Here is a 19,671-nt window from a genome sequence, read left to right on the forward strand (position 1 = left end):
TCAGGAACTGACTCTCAGCTCCCCTCCAAAAGCTGCCTCTGCCCCCAAACTCCTCACCTGCTGAACTCGGCTTGGGTCATCAAGCTGCAGTTTGGCAATGATGCAGCCGGGATCGAGCGCCGCACCGGCACGCTTCACATAATGGATGCAGCCTGACTCCACAGCAGTCAGAGTCATCACCATCTTCATCACCTGGGAGGCGAGGAAAGACAAGGCAATGCATTCAGATTTCCACTGTATTTTGCTTTTCTTTCTTTCCTTCCCGCCACCCATACAGTCTGAACTACCAAAAAGCTAGTTCCAAAAATCCATATTTAATTATTTCATAAATGCTTAGATGGAAACTTCCATAGAAAGTCAAGGGCCTCAAGTGCTAAAGAGAAATTTAGCAAAAGTTTGCATTTGCAATAGCTGGAACCAGCTCATTTTCACATGTTTCCCTATTGCTTGAACCCTAATCAAAGGCACATCATGATCAAGCCATGATATACAGGCTTCTGGGTTTCCGTTGCTTATACTGAGCGTATCTGGTGAAGTCTGCAAATGATGATGCGCCAAGAATGGAAACAAAGAAGACTTTCAGAAGGAAGACGCTTCTCCAAGCATTTCCAAATATGTACAGTGGCTGCCAATGACGGATTCAGGACCGGTACTCATCATTTCTCAAGTCATTTTGCAAAAAGGAATCATTCCTCGCAGGGGAATGTTTACCCCCCGCTTCCATTTGCACCCATCCAATATTTTATTGCTTTTCTGTCCTTATGGTTTCATTGCTTATGGTTTTATCCTTGATCCTGGCTTGTTACATCCGTGTTGTACTTTCTGCATTTCCATCTGCACAAGATGATCCCTTGCATAGCTTTTGATCCCCGTTTGAATTGTTGGCAAAGGCTTTTAGCCGCAAGCAACAAAAGTTTGACCTGAGCGGAGCGCAGATGGTCCTTGCAGGAAGAACCCAACAGGGCCCAAAGGGAGGGGGGATTTACCTCAATTTCGGCAAAGCACTGGCCAGCAAAGACATGCCCTCCGTCTTCCACCACGTACTGGATGAGCTTCCCCGCTGAAGGCGAACGCAGGATGGACGGGTCATTCTCCTTCTCAAAGACGCAGGTCTTGTTGCCAATAGTGATGCGGTACCTAAGCAATGAGGCACAAAGGCAGAGAATGAAAACAGCATCAACATCTGCCTTATAGTGACCCCAGGCCTTTGGTCCGTCCAGCTCAGTATTGCTATACTGAAAGGCAGGCAGCAGTCCTTCCCTGTCCTGCTTGGAGATACCAAGGATTGAACTTGGGACCTTCTGAATGCAAGGCAGAAGCTCTACTGCTGAGCTCTAAGAAGCTGCTTTACGCCGAGGCAGGTCATTGGGTCTACGTAGCTCAGTATTATCTATGCTGAATGGCAGTAGCTCTCCGCTGATTTCAGGCAGAGAACAGACCCGCTGGGGGACTGAACCTGGGACTTTCTATGTACAAGGCAAACCCTCTACCACTGACCTACGGCGCTTCCTCTAAAAATAAAACAAGATTCTAGTCCTCATGGTTCTCAACTAAGAGCTAATTTAAACAGGAACATAGGGAGTTGCTTTATACCGAGTGGCCAGCTTTACATCTGCGGGCTACCAGCATCAGGATCAAGCACACACCCACACCCCAGCTAACAAATCTCCTTGCCTCTGCACAGGACAAGCAGAAAGCAGGGTAGGGTAAGTTGTTTTTTAAGTACACTGTGCATAGAGAAGTTGAAGTTGTGGCCCTCTGGTTGCTGTTGGGCTACAACTCCCATCAATCCCAACCAGCAGGCATAGTGGATAGATGGGAGTAAACGGATTGAGGTTGAATCCTGACAAGACAGAAGTACTGTTTTTAGGGAACGGGGGAAAGCAGATGTAGGGGACTCCCTGGTCCTGAATGGAGTAATTGTGCCACTTAAGGGCCAGGTGTGCAGCCTGGGAGTCATTTTTGACTCACAGCTGTCTATGAAGGTGCATGTTAATTCTGGGTCCAGGGCGGCTTTCTACCAGCTCTATTTGGTACACCAGCTGAGACCCTACCTGCCTGCGCCCTGTCTTACCTGAGTGGCACATGCCCTGGTTATCTCCCACTTGGACGTCTACATGGGGCTACCCTTGAAGGTGACTCGGAAACTACAACTTATCCAGAATGTGGTAGGTAGGCTGGTGACTGGGAGCGGCCACTGGGACTATATAACACTGAACCTGAAAGACCTACATTGGCTCCCAGTACGTTTCCGAGCACAATTATTCTTCCAGAGCAGTGTGGTGTAGTGGTTAAGAGCAGTAGACTCATAATCTGGGGAACCGGGTTCGCGTCTGCGCTCTTCCACATGCAGCTGCTGGGTGACCTTGGGCTAGTCACACTTCTCTGAAGTCTCTCAGCCCCACTCACCTCACAGAGTGTTTGTTGTGGGGGAGGAAGGGAAAGGAGAATGTTAGCCGCTTTGAGACTCCTTAGGTTAGTGATAAAGCGGGATATCAAATCCAAAACTCTCTTCTTCCTTCTTCTTTTGCCAAATACTAGTTTGCCAAATTTTTAACAAACCAATGCTAAATTACATCAGATTTCCTACAGTTTTTTTCCAATAAGTTGACTTCCAACTCTTTGTCCTAGATGCTTTCACCCATTGCTGCTTGATATTACACATTTATTTCTAAACCGAGCGCAATTCAGAGTGTTGGTGTTGACCTTTAAAGCCCTAAAATTGGCTAAGCATGCATAATTTGTACAGAATGCAACACCAGTGACCATTAAAATAATCATTTGGGGGGGGGGACAGGACGGGACGCTACCTGTCTACTTCCTCTTTCATGTAGGTGGTGTAGCTGCTGCCATCGTAGGACAAGAGCAGCCCTCCATCGCTCAGCCGGTGAACATCCACCTCCACGAGGGAGCCGTTCATGATGACGACATAGGAGTTTGGAGACTGTCTAGTCACCTGTAAGGGCAGGAGGAACAAGGGATGGAGATGGACTCCCAAAGTTACTGGGAAACCTTTGGTCTTGCATTACCTGGTTTAGGCTTTTTGGGGTGGGGAAGGGAGAGACAGTGGGTAGCATCCAACTCAGTCCTACTCAGAGTAGACCCATTTAAATTAATAGACCTTGTTACTCTGGTCCATTCCTCACGCCCCCATGCCATGGGTCTACACTGAGCAGAACTAGCAGTAGATACAGTCCAGTGTTTCCTGCCCCCTGTATAGGTATTGCTCCCCCTCAATGGGATGCGCAATAAAATGTTGCAGCGTAAAGAGCTCCAGTTTCCCGTTTTAGGAAAAACTACCGTCAGCCACTCTCAAGTCTACAGGATGCAAATCACAAGAAATGAATGACCCCATATCAATGCAGCTGCATTCCGCATTTACATGGAATTGTCACCAAAATATACCTTTTACACTTGGCGGCCACGGGATCCCACCCTTAACAATCTGCTGTGAGGCACATACCTTCAGCACATATTTCTTTCCTTCATAAATAAGTTCCACATCCACTGTGTTCAGCAGCGTATGAGCAGGTAAGACTTGGCCCCTGAAAGATTATTGTGAGGGGAAGGAAATTAACGACTGTATAACTAACTCTTGTCCGTGGGAAACTTGGCAGCGGGGGGAACCACTGGAATTTGTTCGCTCTGATTATCATTGGCTCTGGCTCCACCTACTGATGGGGGTCCCTGCTTTGCACCCCACCCCCACCCATCGAAATGGGAAAGCCATGCTTTGGCATCACACCAAACTCCAGCATCCCGTTTCACACAGCAGCTAAGCAGATGCCTGTCCTGGGAAGCCCACAAGCAAGTCACGAGCGCAACCCAGCATAACCCCCTGCTCCCCTGTTTCGTTTTCAAGGTTTCTAAAGGGCTTCGCCTCACCTCTCTAAGGAGTGCAGGAAATTGGAGACGCTGTTCCGAAAGCCTACGTCAGCCACGTGCAGAGCCCCACACACGACTCCCAGCATGGTGTCTGGTCTCTCTGCCTAGAAAGAAAGGAAGGGGGGGAAAGAGGCGGGAATAAACACAGTTTGCCACTCCGGGTTTTCTATGACAGCATAATGTAAGAGCTTGATCAGGCCAAAGGGGCCCATTCCACTTCAGCATCCTTTTCTCACAGTGGAAAACCAGAAGCCCCCAAGAAAAGCCCCCAAGGAGGACCAGAGGGCAACAGCAGCTCTGCCCGCCTGCGATTCCAGGCAACCGGAATTCAATGGCATGATACCTCTGACAGTGGAGGCAGAACATAGCCATACCCTCCAACAATTTATCTGCCGTAATCTTCTTTTAAAGCCATCCAAGTTGGCTTGTTATTTACGCCCTTCTTCTTTTGGCTAACAAAATGCCTGGCAGCATTTGAAATCCATCTCAGATAACAATACACTGGGGGTGTTGTTTTTTTAAAGGGGGGGACAGGGAGTCTCCCTGCCAGTTGACATTTTATATTTACGTGCCCCAGGCTGGTGAAGCGGAGTCCTATTACCTCTGGAAGGCCAAAGGTTTCTCAGGTCTGGTTTAGGGCTTTAGAGAGTTATCTCACAAAGCAAAGAGGGGGAAGCTGATGGTGAAGCTACAGCATCTTGCATCTAGTTGTTAAGGACAGATGATTTTTTGAAACCAGAACTTTAGGGGCAGGGGAATCCAGCGGGAAATGAACCAAGCCACACCTGCACTTTCTCTGCAATCAGCCGGTCCAGCCAGCCAGTATCAATGCAGTTTTGCTGAAAGCTCTCCGTTTCCAGCAGCTTAATCAAGTACTCCACGGTGGTCCGGAAGTCCCCCCGGATGGAAAGCTCTTTCAGAGCCACGACCATGTTCCTGGAGGGGTTGGAAAAGGGGTGCAGCAGAAGGTAAACCACCGTCTTGAATACCTATTGTAGCATTTGTAATGTGCCATGCTAGATCTTGCATGATTTTAAAATCACATTTTTTATTACTTATTTCTTCCCTTCCGTTCCCCGTTCACAATTTGCATCCCACAGACATTGCGAACTTAGGCCCATTCATTACAGCGACTACTTACTCTGAGTAAGACTGAGCTGGCTACAACACTGTGTCATTTAAGAACCCAGAAAGCATGTGTGGGGAACCTTGAGCCTTCCAGAGGCTGCTGAACTACAACTCCCATCAGCCCCAGCAAACGTGGCCCAAGGGGTCAGAGGTGATGGGAATCAGTGTTTGGCAACATCCAGAGGGCCAATTTTTCACCGCACCTGACTTAAAAGATGAGTTTGGGTTTATTTGCTGTAAAAATATAAGAGAATGCCCTGCAATCCATTGAGGGATAGCATGGCCAGCTCCAGAATTGCAGGGGATTCATATAGACATGGACCAACACCTGGAAGGGTACTTTCTGCCCTGGGGTATTCCGCCAGCCCAGCCCATGAATGAGCTACTTACGAGATGGCTTCCTCGCGGTTTTCTCCCCAGGAGAAACAGTGACCAAACTGCGAGTCAGCAAACTCGTGAAGTCCTCCGGCAGCGGCGACACTGAAATAGCCCCAGACGTTCTTGTTGCTGCGGAAGTTCAGCTCCTGGACAGTTCCAGAACTGGGCTTGAACCCCTGAATTACAAGAGGGAGCATTCACATGTAAATAACCTGCATGCACACGCTCGGGGGTGGGGGGTGGGGGGTGGGGGGAGCACACACAATCACAGATCAATGAAACACAGAAACACAAGTTATTATCCTCCCTACATCCTGGGAAGGACTGCATTTGGTTCTGGGACAGTGGTCACAAACTTTGGTTCTCCAGACTCAATCTGAGATGGCCCATTGGTCGCAGAATCATAGAATTGTAGAGTTGGAAGGGAGCCAGAGAATCATCCAGTCCAACCCCCTGCAATGCAGGAATATGCAGCTGTTGCATACAGGGATCGAACCTGCAACCTTGGTATTATCAGCACCACACTTGGCTTAGTACTGACTACACTGACCCTTAGGCACCAGGCGAAAACATTCCTCTTCAACCTGGCCTCTGGCTGATTGACATCTGATGCCCTTTTAAATGTGTTGTGGGAGTGGGGGGGGGGGGTAATTGGTTTGTTTTTTGTTCTTATTTTTATTATGTATTTTGTTTTGTTTTTTATATTGTAATTTTATGTTGTGAATTGCCGTACGGAAATCTACGGATGAAGGATGCTATAGAAATTTAATAAACAACAGCAATAATAAAAGAAGTGTCTTGATGTTGAGAGCCTCATGAGCTTTTCCTACTGTCTCTGAGCAAATGAGCGATACCCGGAAATGTACTGTTGGTCCATCCCCCATCATTAGCACAAATCTGCATTCTTTTCTGAGCTAGAATATCCTTTTTCTAAACAAGGTTAGTGGAGAGGCCAAGCTACCCTCCACAGTGGCAGAAACTTTAACTTGTCAGAGGGTGCAAATCCTCACTCATCAATGTAGTTGGGCATCCTTGGGCCAGAAGCTGTCTCTTAAACTTACCTGCCTTGCAGGGTTGTTGTGAAGATAAAATGGGGTTGGGGGGGAGGAAGCAGCCGGGAAGGAAAAGCAAAGCTTGCGTATTTTAACACAATAGTAAAGGAAAGAAAAACATTGGAAGACGAACACGGGTGGAGGGAAGTCACAATGGTGCAATAAGGAAAATATATACAGTACATATATATATATATATATATACATACATATACATATATACATATACAGTGGTGCCTCGCTAGACGAATTTAATTCGTTCCACGGGTCTATTCTTATAACGAAAAGTTCGTCTAGCGAATCCCATAGGAATGCATTGGATTTTTTTTTAAAAAAATTGCCCATAGGAACGCATTAATTGAATTTCAATGCATTCCTATGGGAAACCGCGATTCTCTAGACGAATTTTTCGTAAAATGAATTCGTCTAGCGAGGCAACCTCCGCTAGAAAAATCCTTTCTTTAAGCGAAAATTTCATCTTACAGGGCGTTCGTTAAGCGAGGCACCACTGTATACGGGGGCCTCCTCCACACAGCGCCCCCGTTCCCCACCCCAGCCGCATGACATCACGACACCCCTCTCTCTTCTTACTCCCGCGTGACGGCACCCACCACCCCAACCCCCCCTCTCCCCCTCGCATACCCCATGCGCATCTTGGGGAGGGCCTGGCCGGTTCCCGTTCCCCCAGCGGGTCCCGGCAGCCAAAGGGCCAAAGGGGCAGGATCAGGCCCCTGCCCTCCCTTTCTGTGTTCTGTTGGGAAAGAGTAAAAGGCCCACATTTATATTCAGTAGGTTGCCGTGTTCTTTTGTGATGCCACAGATAGTCTATAGCCAGGCAGCAGCCACACACACTATGTAATGTAAAGAATGGTGAAAAGTGTAACTGGATGTAATATTGCAAAATAAAATGGGGGGGGGAATAAAAGCTTGCAAAACAGTGTAATTTATTAATATATATTTGTGGCTATCAGCTGGGGCCATCATTATTAGCAGATCAAGATTAAAACAATTTTCATGTGTCTTATAAATATACTCTGTGGGGATTGTAGGACTCAACTCAGCATCCCACTATCAACCACAACTTGGAAAAGAAGAAAAGGAAGAAGAAATAACTTGCAGTCACCTCATCGGGATTTTCGCTCGTGATGCGGGCAGCAATCACATGACCCCGCGGACAAGGCACATGGGCAGAATTCTCAAAGTCAATAGGGCTGTCGCCCCAGGGAGACACTCCATACATGATTCGGATATCCTTGATCCTGTGGAGGGGAATTCCCATGGCAATCTAAAAAGAAGAGAAATAATGACACTTTTCAAATTTAATTGCATGCCACTAAACAGATGAACGTAAGAAGTGATCCCTCATTCAAATATAGGCAGCTTGCCTTATACTTAGTCCATCTGGCTCACTGCCATCTTCCCTCCAACAGCCGCCTGTGGCTCAGTGGCAAAGCATCCGCTTTGCATGCAGAAGGTGCCAGGTTCAATCCCCAGCATCTCCAAGAAGGATTAGGGGGAAAGACTCCTGTCCAAAACCCCAAAGAATCACTTCCGATCAATGCGGAGCAGCCTTTGTAAACCTGATGCCCTCCAGATGTTTTGGACTGCAACTCCCCTCAGCCCCAAGTAGCAGCAAGCCAATAGCATATCAATGCATGGAGCTATCCTGTACAGTGGGTGTGGGGAACCTTTGCCCCTTCAGATGCTGCTTAACTACAACTGCCCTCAGGCCCAGCAAGCATGGCCAACAGCCAGGGATGGTGGGAGTTGTAGTTCAGCAACATCTGGACAGAGAGAGAGGCTCCCCACACCTGCGCTGCAGAAACAGCCCATTTGCGTTCAGCCCGGTGTTGACTGCTTTGATTGGCAATCACTCTCCAATGTCTTTGTCAATGTGTTTACTAGATGAAAACCAATAAACACAAACAGAGAAATGGCCTGCTGACTACTGACCTCCAGACATAAAAACATAGGAAGCTGCCTTATACCGTTTCAGACTATTGGCTCACCAAGCTCAGTATTACCAACACGGACTGGCAGCAGCCCCACAAGGCTATCAGCAACAGACATTCCCGGCCTTACCTGGAGATGTCAGGGATTGAACCTGCATGCAAAGCAGATGCTCTGCCACTGAGCCTCAGCCCTGAGCCACAGCCGCAGGCTCCCCCCACCCCAGAAATTCAGCATCTCTCCCATTCCCCAAATTTTTAGCCCAGAGCTATGCCACCAGGTCAAACTGCCCTTGACTTCCAATTATACACTAATCAGATGGAGCGACAAGAATGGGCCAAGGATGCATGGGTTTGAATGCTTGGCCAGCTGCAAAAGCTCACAGGTGGTCTCGGGCCAAGTGTCATCTCTCAACCTAGCTCACCTTGCAGGGTTGTTGTTGGGGGCAAAATGTAATAACATCCGAGGTGAGGAACCTGAGGCAGCCTGGATGTAATGTACTACACCTCCCATCAGGCCCAGTCAGCATGACTGAAAGATCAGGGACGATGGGAGTTGTAGTCCAACAGCATCCAGAGAGCTACAGGTGTTTCCCACGCTTGGAAGATGTCTATCAGGCTAGGTGGTTAAACAGGAGGCTGTTTTGGCACTGCATCCCCTCCAAAGGAATACCCAGCACAGGGTGACATAAGCCATGCTCAGAGTGGACCCTGTGATGTTAATAAGCATGGCTGGCTTACTGCTGTTAATCTGAACGTGAGTGGAACTTAGCTGGATACAACCCACGCACTCGGAAACACACCCAAGGATTTGCAAAGAGTCAGGGAGCAGCCCTTTTAGGACTCACTAGGTAACATTTTTGCAAAGCCAAGTCTCTCCGCTATCGGCATTCCAATCTTGTCCCAGCTGTAGCAGCGATTACATGACTCACTTCTTACGACACGGGGGGGATGGAGACTCAGAAGACTTCTTCCCTCCTTCCCCGCCTCCCCCACCCCCACCCCCAAAGCTGGCTCCAGTAGAACCGGTTCTTTCAGGCCGCAGTTTTGTAGACGGGACCCAGGCTTTGCTACCCATCAAATCCTTCCACAAGAGCAGGGGGGGGGCGGGAGGCATGCTGCAGGTGCCATCCAGGAGGCGGCTGTTTCTACCTGTCTTGCACCACCCTCAAGCCCAGAGAGCCTTCCTATATCAGGAAGCTTTTAATGTTTGATGTCTTATAATATTTTTTATATGTGTTGGTAGCCTCCCAGAGTGTCTGGGGCACTCAGCCAGGTGGGCAGGGTACATTATTATTATATATATTATTATATCCAGATGGAATATTATTATTATTATTATTATTATTCCTAAAGGAGCTGCTTCCAGGCAAACTTGGAAGAAGTATTTATAGGCTGAGGCTATTTGGTGGGGAGGTACAGTGGTGCCTTGGTTGCCGAATGTAATTCGTTCCAAAAGAGCGTTCTACTTCCAAAACGTTCGACAACCGAGGCTCAGTGGACAGTCGGCAAAATTCCATTGAGAAAATGGAGAAATGCACCTCGGAAGACATTTGACTTCCAAGGCACGTTCGAAAACCGAAGTTATTACTTCCGGGTTTTTAGTGTTTGAAAACTGAAACATTCGGCTTCCGAGACGCTCAAAAACCGAGATTCCACTGTATTTGGTCACCAGTGTCATCAGCTTTGGGGCTGCATTTGGAGATGAAATTACTGGATATTTTTACGACCCATTGGTGAACTCTTGGGTTGATGAATTAAAAAATGTCGGAGGGTATGGAAAAATAGGTATTTTTTGTAATTTTTGGGAACAGCAAGTTCAATAATGTCCAACCTTTCAACCTGCTATAAGAGTATTTTTTAAGCTCCTTATATTTGGTTTACTTTATTAATAAAAATTTAAAAAGAAATGGCAGGGGAGGCTGCTAGGTACTAATGTCATCAGCTCTAGAGGTACTTTTAGATCTAAAGTGGTTTTAGGATCCACCCTGCTCTTCTGATTGTAAACAGCTTTAACTGATTTTAATATTGTATTTTTTAAACTGTAAGCCACCCTTGGGCCTTGTGAAGAGGGGTGGATAAGCATCTTTTATTATCGTCATCAATAATAATAATAAAAATTTCCTGACGTATCAGTGAGCTTTATGCTTATTTCATTTTTGATGTGCATTAAATGAACTGTTAACTGTTGGCTTTTAGTGTGTTTTTAAAAATAATTTATTCTATTTACTTAATATAGTGTACGAGTATCAAAATATTACAGATGAAAAACATGCCTTAAATTTTACAATAGAAATTGCTTTTAGAAAAAAAGCATATAAATTTATGTAGCCTGATACCTAGTAATAAAAAGAGTGGCTAATGTGAATGGTGTCTGGCTCATTATTATTATTCATTACAACTTGCTCTCCCCAACATGGGAAATATCATAAATACATGTGCCTCGAAATTCCTAATTCTCGCTTTACAAAATACCGGTATTTTGATGAGATTTCACTTATTAATGACTTCTCAGTATCTCTCTCCTTTAAACATGGCTGTTAACACTAAATTGCTCCCATATCTTCTTAAAACAGATCCATTTTAGAGGTTTCTGATTATTTTCCCATGACTTTGCATCTACATTCTGGTCAATGTTGCAATACATAGCACTATGTTTCCCCGCCCCCTCTTAGTGTTACATATCATTATTGCGTTTAGACAGCTCGTTTTTCCACGCGGACTGCTTTGAGCATTGATCTGCTTGTGGGAAATGCAGCATACAAATGTATCGATGCGGCCTATGGCAAGAGCTCCTGACTCACCTGTAGCTGAGCTGAAGGCAGGTTGACATCGGCCACCATCTCTGTGCAGGGATGTTCCACCTGGAGCCGGGGGTTCAGCTCCAAGAAGTAGAAGCTGCCGTCCTGGCTGTAAAGGTATTCCACTGTGCCAGCACTCACATAGCCCACCATCTTGGCAAGTTTCACGGCACACTTTAGAAAGGGAGAGAGAGGAAAAGGATCAAATCGAAATGCCAAGTCTCTGCATCTGTTTGTGGGAGTAGGCCAATACGAACCTGCTTGGCTGTAGGTTTTGTTCATCTGTGCAACCATTTTTAAAAAATTATTTGCACAATTTGAGAGCCAGAGAGATTTACTTCTAAGGGACATTGTCCTTTGGGAATTATGAAACTGTAGAGTTGCAAGAGACCTTGGAGGAAACATTCCCGGGACTTGAACCCACACGGAAAGCTCCAGAGAGCAGTTCCCTAACCGCTCAGCCACAACAGCCACTTGCCAATTTGATCATGAGTCAAGATAATGTAGAACATAGGAAACTGCCTTCTATGGAGTCAGAACTTTGCTCTATCTAGCTCAGTACTGTCAGCACTGACTGGCAGTGTCTGTCCAGGGTTTCAGACAGGGAAATTTCCCCGGCCCTATTTGGAGATGCTGGGGATTGAACCTGGGACCTTCTGCATGCCAAGCTGCGGGCTCTCTTCCTATCTTTGCGTGGCTTATCCAGTCATCATCATCATAATTTATTATTTATACCCCGCCCATCTGACTGGGTTTCCCCAGCCACTCTGGGCGGCCTCCAACAGAAAAATAAAATAAAATAATCTATTAAACATTAAAAGCCTCCCTAAAACAGGGCTGCCTTCAGATGTCTTCTAAAAAGCTGGTAGCTGTTTTTCTCTTTGACATCTGATGGGAGGGCATTCCACAGGGTGGGCGCTACTACTGAAAAGGCCCTCTGCCTGGTTCACTGTAGCTTGGCTTCTCGCAACGAGGGAACCGCCAGAAGGCCCTCGGCACTGGACCTCAGTGTCCGGGCAGAATGACGGGGGTGGAGACGCCCCTTCAGGTATACTGGACCGAGGCCATTTAGGGCTTTAAAGGTCAGCACCAAAACTTTGAATTGTGCTCAGAAACGTACTGGGAGCCAATGTAGATCTTTCAAGACCGGTGTTATGTGGTCTCGGCGGCCACTCCCAGTCACCAGTTTAGCTGCCGCATTCTGAATTAGTTGTAGTTTCCAGGTCACCTTCAAAGGTAGCCCCACATATAGCGCATTGCAGTAGTCCAAGCGAGAGATAACTAGAGCATGCACCACTCTGGCGAGACAGTCTGCAGGCAGGTAGGGTCTCAGCCTGCGTACCAGATGGAGCTGATAGATAGCTGCCCTGGACACAGAAATGACCTGCGCCTCCATGGACAGCTGTGAGTCCAAAATGACTCCCAGGCTGCACACATGATCCTTCAGGGGCACAGTTAACCCCATTCAGGACCAGGGAGTCCTCCACACCTGCCCGCCTCCTGTCCCCCACAAACAGTACTTCTGTCTTGTCAGGATTCAACCTCAATCTGTTAGCCGCCATCCATCCTCCAACCGCCTCCAGGCATTCACACAGGGCCATCACCGCCTTCACTGGTTCTGATTTGAAAGAGAGGTAGAGCTGAGTATCATCCGCATACTGATGAACACCCAGCCCAAATTCCCTGATGATCTCTCCCAGAGGCTGCATGCAGATGTTAAAAAGCATGGGGGAGAGGAGAGAACCCTGTCATAAAAATAAAATAACCAACTGGCCCTAGGACAAGTCATAGGGGACTCGAAAGAGGAGAAAGTGGCCTTTACTAGAACTCGGGGGCAAGTAATGAAGCTGAACGTTGGAAGATTCAAAACAGAGAAATGGAAAGACTTTGTTACACGCTGCATAGTAAAACTCTGGCATTCGCTCCCATAAGACATGGTGGTGGCCACAAATTCGAACTGCTTTCAAGGGGGATTTGACAAATCCACGAAGGGTAAGGCAGCAGTTACAAGTTATGATGCCACCTCCAGAGCCAGAGGCAGTCTACCTCGAAGTACTCGATGTTGGGGAATAGGAGTGGGGAGAGTGCTGTTGCCCTGCTTGCAGGCTTCCCAGAAGCCCAATGTCAGAAGCAGGATGCTGGACTAGGAAGGGTCTTTGGTCTGACCCAGCAAGGCTCGCCTAAAATGTTCTTCTGCTTTTATAACAGCTGTTTTGCCATTGGAAAAGTAGCCTTCTCGCCAGAAAAAGCCAGGCAGCTCTGAAGCGCACTCACCTGTTCCATGTGTTCAAAGACGGCCAACGTGGCAATCGATGCGGGAGCCTCCTCGATGATTTTCTGGTGTCGGCGCTGGACTGAACAGTCGCGACCGAAAAGGGAGATGGCATTGCCGTATTGGTCTGCGAGGATCTGGACTTCCAGGTGGCGGGACTGTTTGGCAAGGCGCATCACAAAGATGGGGGATCCCGGCACCTCAGCTTGTACCTAGCAATAAAAAGCACATGGAAACCAAAACGTATCTCTCTTAGGATGGGCGGTCATGTTTATTCTCAGTACTGCAAGGGCAACTGAGATTTGGATTATTATTATTTTGAAAGCATATTATTAGGGATTAGCCATAAACCAGTCATCTTGGTCTCTACAACCAGCAGGTGAGGCCTTTGTTGGTGGTGCTTCCACTGGTGGCTGCACAGTTGGCACTGAGCCATGGCAAGGTCTTTCCAGATGTGGTTCTGCACTTGGCAAATGCCCTCCCTGGCGCACACGGCTCCATCATTTTTGACTTTCAGGAGGAATTTGGAAACACTCTTCCTCACCCAGGTGCATTTGGTGGCTGGAGAATACTGTTCCTGGCAACCTCAAGATCATTGGATGGAAGCATCGTTTTTTGTTGTAATTGCTTTTTAATAGTGATTGGGTTTTTTGGGAAGGTTTTGATCATTTTAGAATGCAAATGCTTTTGCTTCCTTTTTGTTTTTAAAATGTGCAGCTGCCTGCTGTGCCCTGGGCTCTTTGGGGAGGAAGGGAAGGATATAAATTTAATAAAGTAATATAAACAAATAAGGCAGCAGCACTTGGAACTCAAATGCGCATCTTTAAGCGGTTTTCACCAACCTGGCGCACTCCCAATGTTTTGGAATACAACACCCAGGAGGCCCAAGAGGTTCTCCCAGACCCATTTAAGAACACCAGGGTTTGAACCTGGCACCTTCGGCAGGCAAAGCAGATGCTCTACTACCCACTGGGCTTGTACCCCTTCCCCAAATAAAATCTTAAAACTCAGTACAGAGGAAGAAAACAGGGCCTTCAGCACCACGTGCAGCTCTCCCAGTCCTGCCCACGATTCGCACCGAGCAGAAGGAAATTGTGCAAAAACAATGGGGAAGCTGCAATGGTGGAGCGAAAACATCAACTAAAACAGGCAAAATATTTGTGCAAGGGCAGAGCACCCAGGTGTTTCCTCCGTGGAAGAAATCAGCAACCACATCATCAGGGCCACCGAGACAGAAGTGGCAAACAGAGCTGTACCTGTCTGAAGAGATTGGGAAAGTCGTCAGCGTTGTTCACTTTCCGGATTCCTTTTCCTCCCCCTCCTTCGGAAGCTTTGATCATGACAGGGTAGCCAACTTCTTCCGCTGCCTGAGCACAAGGAAAGAAAGAGAAGGAAATGCCCCAAATTCAGAGACCTGACCAGGGTGTCAAAGCTTCACCCTTTAAATCAGGCAATACAGTGAGCTCCAAATGGTGTTGGACTCCAACTCCCATCAGCCCCAGCCAGCAAAGCCAGCGGTCAGGGAGGATGGGGGTAGCAGTCCAGGAACCACAAGGACTATTCCTGCTTTAGAAGGTAGGCATAAGGAGGAAGCTTTTTTTTTTGAAAAGCAGGTTTTCCAACAGCAAATATTCCCCTTCAGACATCCCACACTAATTTTTAAGAAATGAAGCCAAAGTGTGCTTTGCTCCTTGTCTCAGTCGTGGTTTCACCCCCAAGAGCCAGTAACAACCATTAATTTATGAACATGCCTTTAAGAGTGCTTTAAGGGTATTTACAAGGCTGTGATGAAGCATTACTGCCCAAAGGTCTTTAACAGCGTGCAGGCAGTTTATTTTAAGTATGGATACTGACTGTATTCTATCCGTATATAAATTGTGTGTATGCTTTTGCTGACTTTGCTTGTCATTTAAGTGATAAATGACTAATGTGCCTAATTGTCCCCCATTTTTCAAAATTGGATTTTTTAATATAGATTTTTTTCATTTCTTTATTTATACTCCTCCTTTTATCCTGACAGGAATCAAGGCAGCTCACAGACAAAAACAAGAAGCGCTGAAAGCTTAGAGAGAAAAATCACTGAAAAATAAAACTAAGCATTGGTAGAATCAAAATCAAAACTATATCTGTATATATATAAAAAATTCAGTTTATAGATTAAAATTGAATGGTAATATTTAGAGAGGATATTAAAAAGAAGTTTTAAATATTGTGAAAACTGCTTTAAGATTAATTGAAATAGGGACTCAATGAGGGGGGAACCGGTGAAGTCTACAATGTTATGAAGATTGTAAGATTATTAGGTTTTTCTTTTTTTCTTTTATATTTTTATATTTCTTTTTCCTTTTTTGTCTTTTTCTCTTTTTACATTTTTGTATTCTGTATTTCCTGTTGTTTTATTGTATTGCTTTTCTTATGTGTAAAATGAATAAAGATGAATTTTTTTTAAAAATTATATCCGTATATAATATCTGTTTAAAACATACATTACAATGAAAACATCACAGCACCAGACCTTTAATTAAAAGCAGTTTGTCACTTTTACATAACGTGGTCCTCCTTTATTACATATGCATCAAAGAAAGAACATGCATTTAAACCACCTAAGACACATGGGAGCACGTGGAATGATATTTTTTAAACTAGCAACTGTAGAAATATTTTTTTTATTTGGTTATATTACTAATGTACCTGGAAGTAGTTGGGGCTGGGGGTTTTTTTAGGGGGGGCGGGATCAGGGGGAAACAGCATTTGATTGCTTGTTTTTGATTATATTTTGTTCTTACTGCGGGAGGCAGTGGAAGACAGGAGTGCCTGGCGTGCTATGGTCCATGGGGTCACGAAGAGTCGGACACGACTAAACGACTAAACAACAACAACATATTCAACTAATAAAATATTTAATAATAAAAAAAATAGCTGTCGGTTCCCAAAAGCCTGTTTGAACAAGGAGGTGCTCACCTGCCAGAGGAGGGAGCAAACCTAGCTTTCTTCATGGAGGGAGTTCCAAAGTCTGGGAGCAGCCACCAAGAAGGGTCTCTCCCGTGACCCCACCATGACCCCTGCCCCATCTCAAAACCCAGGCAGGTTTATTTGAAGGAATAGCTTGGACCCAAGCCACCTTATCAGCTTTCCATCTGCACAGAAAAAAACTCGACATCTGTGTACGAGACTGCACGCTAACCATTTTTTAAGGAGAGTTAGTCACCCCCACTCCTTTCAGATCAGTGTTGTTGAAACATTTTTAGAAACCCTCTCTTGGAATGTAAGAGCCCTGCTAAATTAGAGGCAAAGGTGGGCAGAGCAATGAAGGTAAATTATTTACCTTTGTACAGTAGGCTAGTTTCTACACCCTTCTCTATACTCCATGCAGGCAAGTGGGAGACGTTATCAGATTTGAAAAGGACACATTCCAGTCGTCCAAAAGCACTTGTGGTCTGAAGCAAGGCCGGTGAGGGTTCTGAGAGCCAGATAGCAAGGCGTGGAGGGCCACATTCGGCCCTTGGGTCTCAGGTTCCCCTCCAGGCATATGCATAAAAATCAACAGACTGTAGAGCCACTGGCGCAAGGTCTATGAAGTGGGCATCCCAACCTACCCGCAGCCCGTCATCCACGTCGGTCACGCAGCCCTTTTCATACAGCTCCCGGGGAACGTTCAAGATGCGCTTCGGAGAGTCCGACTCCTGCCAGTCCACCTTGAGGCCTGAAAGGCAAAGCAATGTTTGAATGGCCTCAAAATAAATTCAGGCCCATCTAGAAAGCTTCCTTCCCAAACAGCTTCCTACACTCCAGCTGAGCTTTATTTTACAAAAGAACGTTAGGGGAAATAAAATTTAGAGGTAGGGACGCTCCTTCCTCAGGCTATTCCAGCCAATCCCAGTTCATTTAGGTGGCATGATGATGTCACAACAGCACGCAGCCAATCAGATCTGGCTATGTGATGACATGACAAAGCCAAACCAGAGTGAGGGTGATGGTTCTTTCCTCTGCATAAAATGCCCATTTGGGGGTCACCAAACCATTATATTCGCTTTTCCAATGAAATCTGGTTAGGAGTCACACCCGGCAGATTTAATCTGAGCCCTGAAAAGCACATAGAGCTAAATGAGGAAGCGGGAAAGCGTGTCATTCTTCCAATTTCCTCTTTCGGATCTATGTACTTTCCAATGGAGGGAAAGTTAACCACTCTTACTCCCCTCATGGATAAGGGGGGGGGAGGGCTCAGAAGCTTCATGAGCACCTGGGGAAGACTTCAAGCGTGCCACTGCTCCCATGAGCACATCGTTGGCAACCTCTGGCATATACAGTGGTCCCTCGACTTACGAATTACTCGACATCTGAAGTTTTCGACTTACGAACGGGACAAATGGCCACACGCTTACGAATTTTTCTACATCCGAACGGAAACCATTGCCGGTTTTAAATGCAGTTTCCTCGACTTATGAATTTTCCCCAATATTTTTTTCCCTATGGGAAACCGCTTTTCGACTTACGAACTTTTTGACCTACGAATGTGCATTTGGAACGGATTAAGTTTGTAAGTCGAGGGACCACTGTTATTATCACAATAATGCTTCCTAATAACCCTGTAAGGTAGATCAGTATGATTAAACCCATACTGTAGACAGGACTGCTGAGGCAAAGAGATGGTAGCTCACCTATAGCCACGTCGTAAATTTATGACTAAAGCTAGATTTGAACTGGTCACTACTCGATTCACAGCTCTTTCTCGTATCCATTGTTTCACACTATCTCTCAGGATTGTTGTTGCTGTTTCATCTTATAGACAGCTGCAAACAAGGGGCCTCACACACTTCTTACCGCAGCCGCTCCAAGGAAGGGTGGGGATGCCCGCAGTCTGAGCCACTATCGAGGAGGCGATTTTATCTCCTAGTGCCCACATAGCTTGGCTTGGGGGCCCTGCAAAAGAAATATGGGTGTGGGAGGGAGAGAGTCCACAAGGAAGATCAAATCAACACCAAGTGAAAAAGATTCAGCAAGAAAACGACTTTCTGCCATCAAAAAAAAGAGCGCCTCCTTTAAGCTTGGCAGCAGCCGGATTTCACTGGACAGGAGCACATATGTAAGAGCAGCCAGTAATGTAACTATGGGCAGTTGGTTTGCACATCATGCTAAGCCAAACCATAGCTTAGCACAAGCATGGCGGCTCCTGGATTGGGTCCCCTGCTCCTCCTGATACTGCACTGCTAGAGAACCTGTTTTCAGCCCGAGGGCCAAATTCCCAACCTGACAACCTTCTGGGGACCACATGCCACTTGTGAGTGGGGCCAGAGGCAAAAGCAGGAGCAGCAACGAATGCGAATTTTACCATCATACAATAAGCAACGTATTTCTCATGTTATGACATTTTAGAGTTTATGGGGTATTTTAGGATCATGGTGGCAGCAATGAGCAGGCGACTGTGGGAGATGTATGTTTTTGTTCGGGTTTTTTTACTGTGCTTCTCTGCTAATTGAAAATAAAAATATTAAACTAAAAAAACCAACAACCCCAATGACTGATGGTGCTGGAGGCGCAGTATAGACATGTAACTCCTGTAGAGGCTTTGACTCTCCTGCCCCTCCACACTGAAAGGCTCTCTTACCCATGAAGGCAATTCCATTTTTGTGGAGAAGCTCTGGTAGTTTGGGGTTCTCTGAGGCGTGGCCCCAACCAGCCCAGACAGCCTACATCGGAAATAAAAAAAGCAGGTTAAGGTTTCTTCACATCAGGGTGGCTAACGTCTTTTGGAGCAGAGGGCCGTATGGAGCCACAATCAATATTTTGGGGGCCACATGTCAAAACGAAGTGTGATCCATATTTAAATAAGGCCCGGGGGGGGGGGGGAATTGCAGTTCTCAAGGCTGCATTTCAAACAGCTTTCCCATCATCAGGTCTTCTACAGTATTTCAAACCTTTTAGAAAAATTATTCATTATTAAATTCACTTTTTAAAAAAAGAACAATTTTTGAAAAGGATTTTGGGGTCAAAAAATCCTTTGCGGATCACATAATGATGGCAGAAAGAAATTTAAAAAGAATGCTCAAGACTTGACAGTTTTGCACATTGCATGGTGACAAACACATATTTTCCACTCCACGTACACACCGAAGGGATTCCTGGGGGGGACATGCACCTGTCTAGCACATGTGTAAGAGGAGCTCATGCACAAATGGGTACAGATGTACATGTAACACACTGCGCAT

General features: G+C 46.2%; 1 protein-coding gene across 8 annotated transcripts in view; it reads right to left on the reverse strand.

Annotated features, from left to right (window-relative positions):
• Positions 1-19,671, reverse strand: part of ACACA (acetyl-CoA carboxylase alpha) — a 204,110-nt gene that overhangs the window by 157,048 nt on the left and 27,391 nt on the right. For all 8 annotated transcript variants that reach the window (XM_060268325.1, XM_060268328.1, XM_060268326.1 and 5 more), the window contains 14 exons: positions 19,071-19,152; positions 18,287-18,385; positions 17,062-17,168; positions 14,722-14,832; positions 13,468-13,677; positions 11,197-11,367; positions 7,567-7,728; positions 5,404-5,567; positions 4,671-4,821; positions 3,886-3,989; positions 3,464-3,545; positions 2,811-2,956; positions 987-1,137; positions 58-192 (listed from right to left, as the gene is read on the reverse strand). In XM_060268325.1, the coding sequence (XP_060124308.1) occupies positions 58-192; positions 987-1,137; positions 2,811-2,956; positions 3,464-3,545; positions 3,886-3,989; positions 4,671-4,821; positions 5,404-5,567; positions 7,567-7,728; positions 11,197-11,367; positions 13,468-13,677; positions 14,722-14,832; positions 17,062-17,168; positions 18,287-18,385; positions 19,071-19,152 (1,875 nt within the window). The remainder of the gene's footprint in view (positions 1-57; positions 193-986; positions 1,138-2,810; positions 2,957-3,463; positions 3,546-3,885; positions 3,990-4,670; positions 4,822-5,403; positions 5,568-7,566; positions 7,729-11,196; positions 11,368-13,467; positions 13,678-14,721; positions 14,833-17,061; positions 17,169-18,286; positions 18,386-19,070; positions 19,153-19,671) is intronic.

The sequence above is a fragment of the Zootoca vivipara genome, chromosome 15 (genome assembly GCF_963506605.1).
Source record: "Zootoca vivipara chromosome 15, rZooViv1.1, whole genome shotgun sequence".
In the NCBI taxonomy this organism is placed as follows: Eukaryota; Metazoa; Chordata; class Lepidosauria; order Squamata; family Lacertidae; genus Zootoca; species Zootoca vivipara.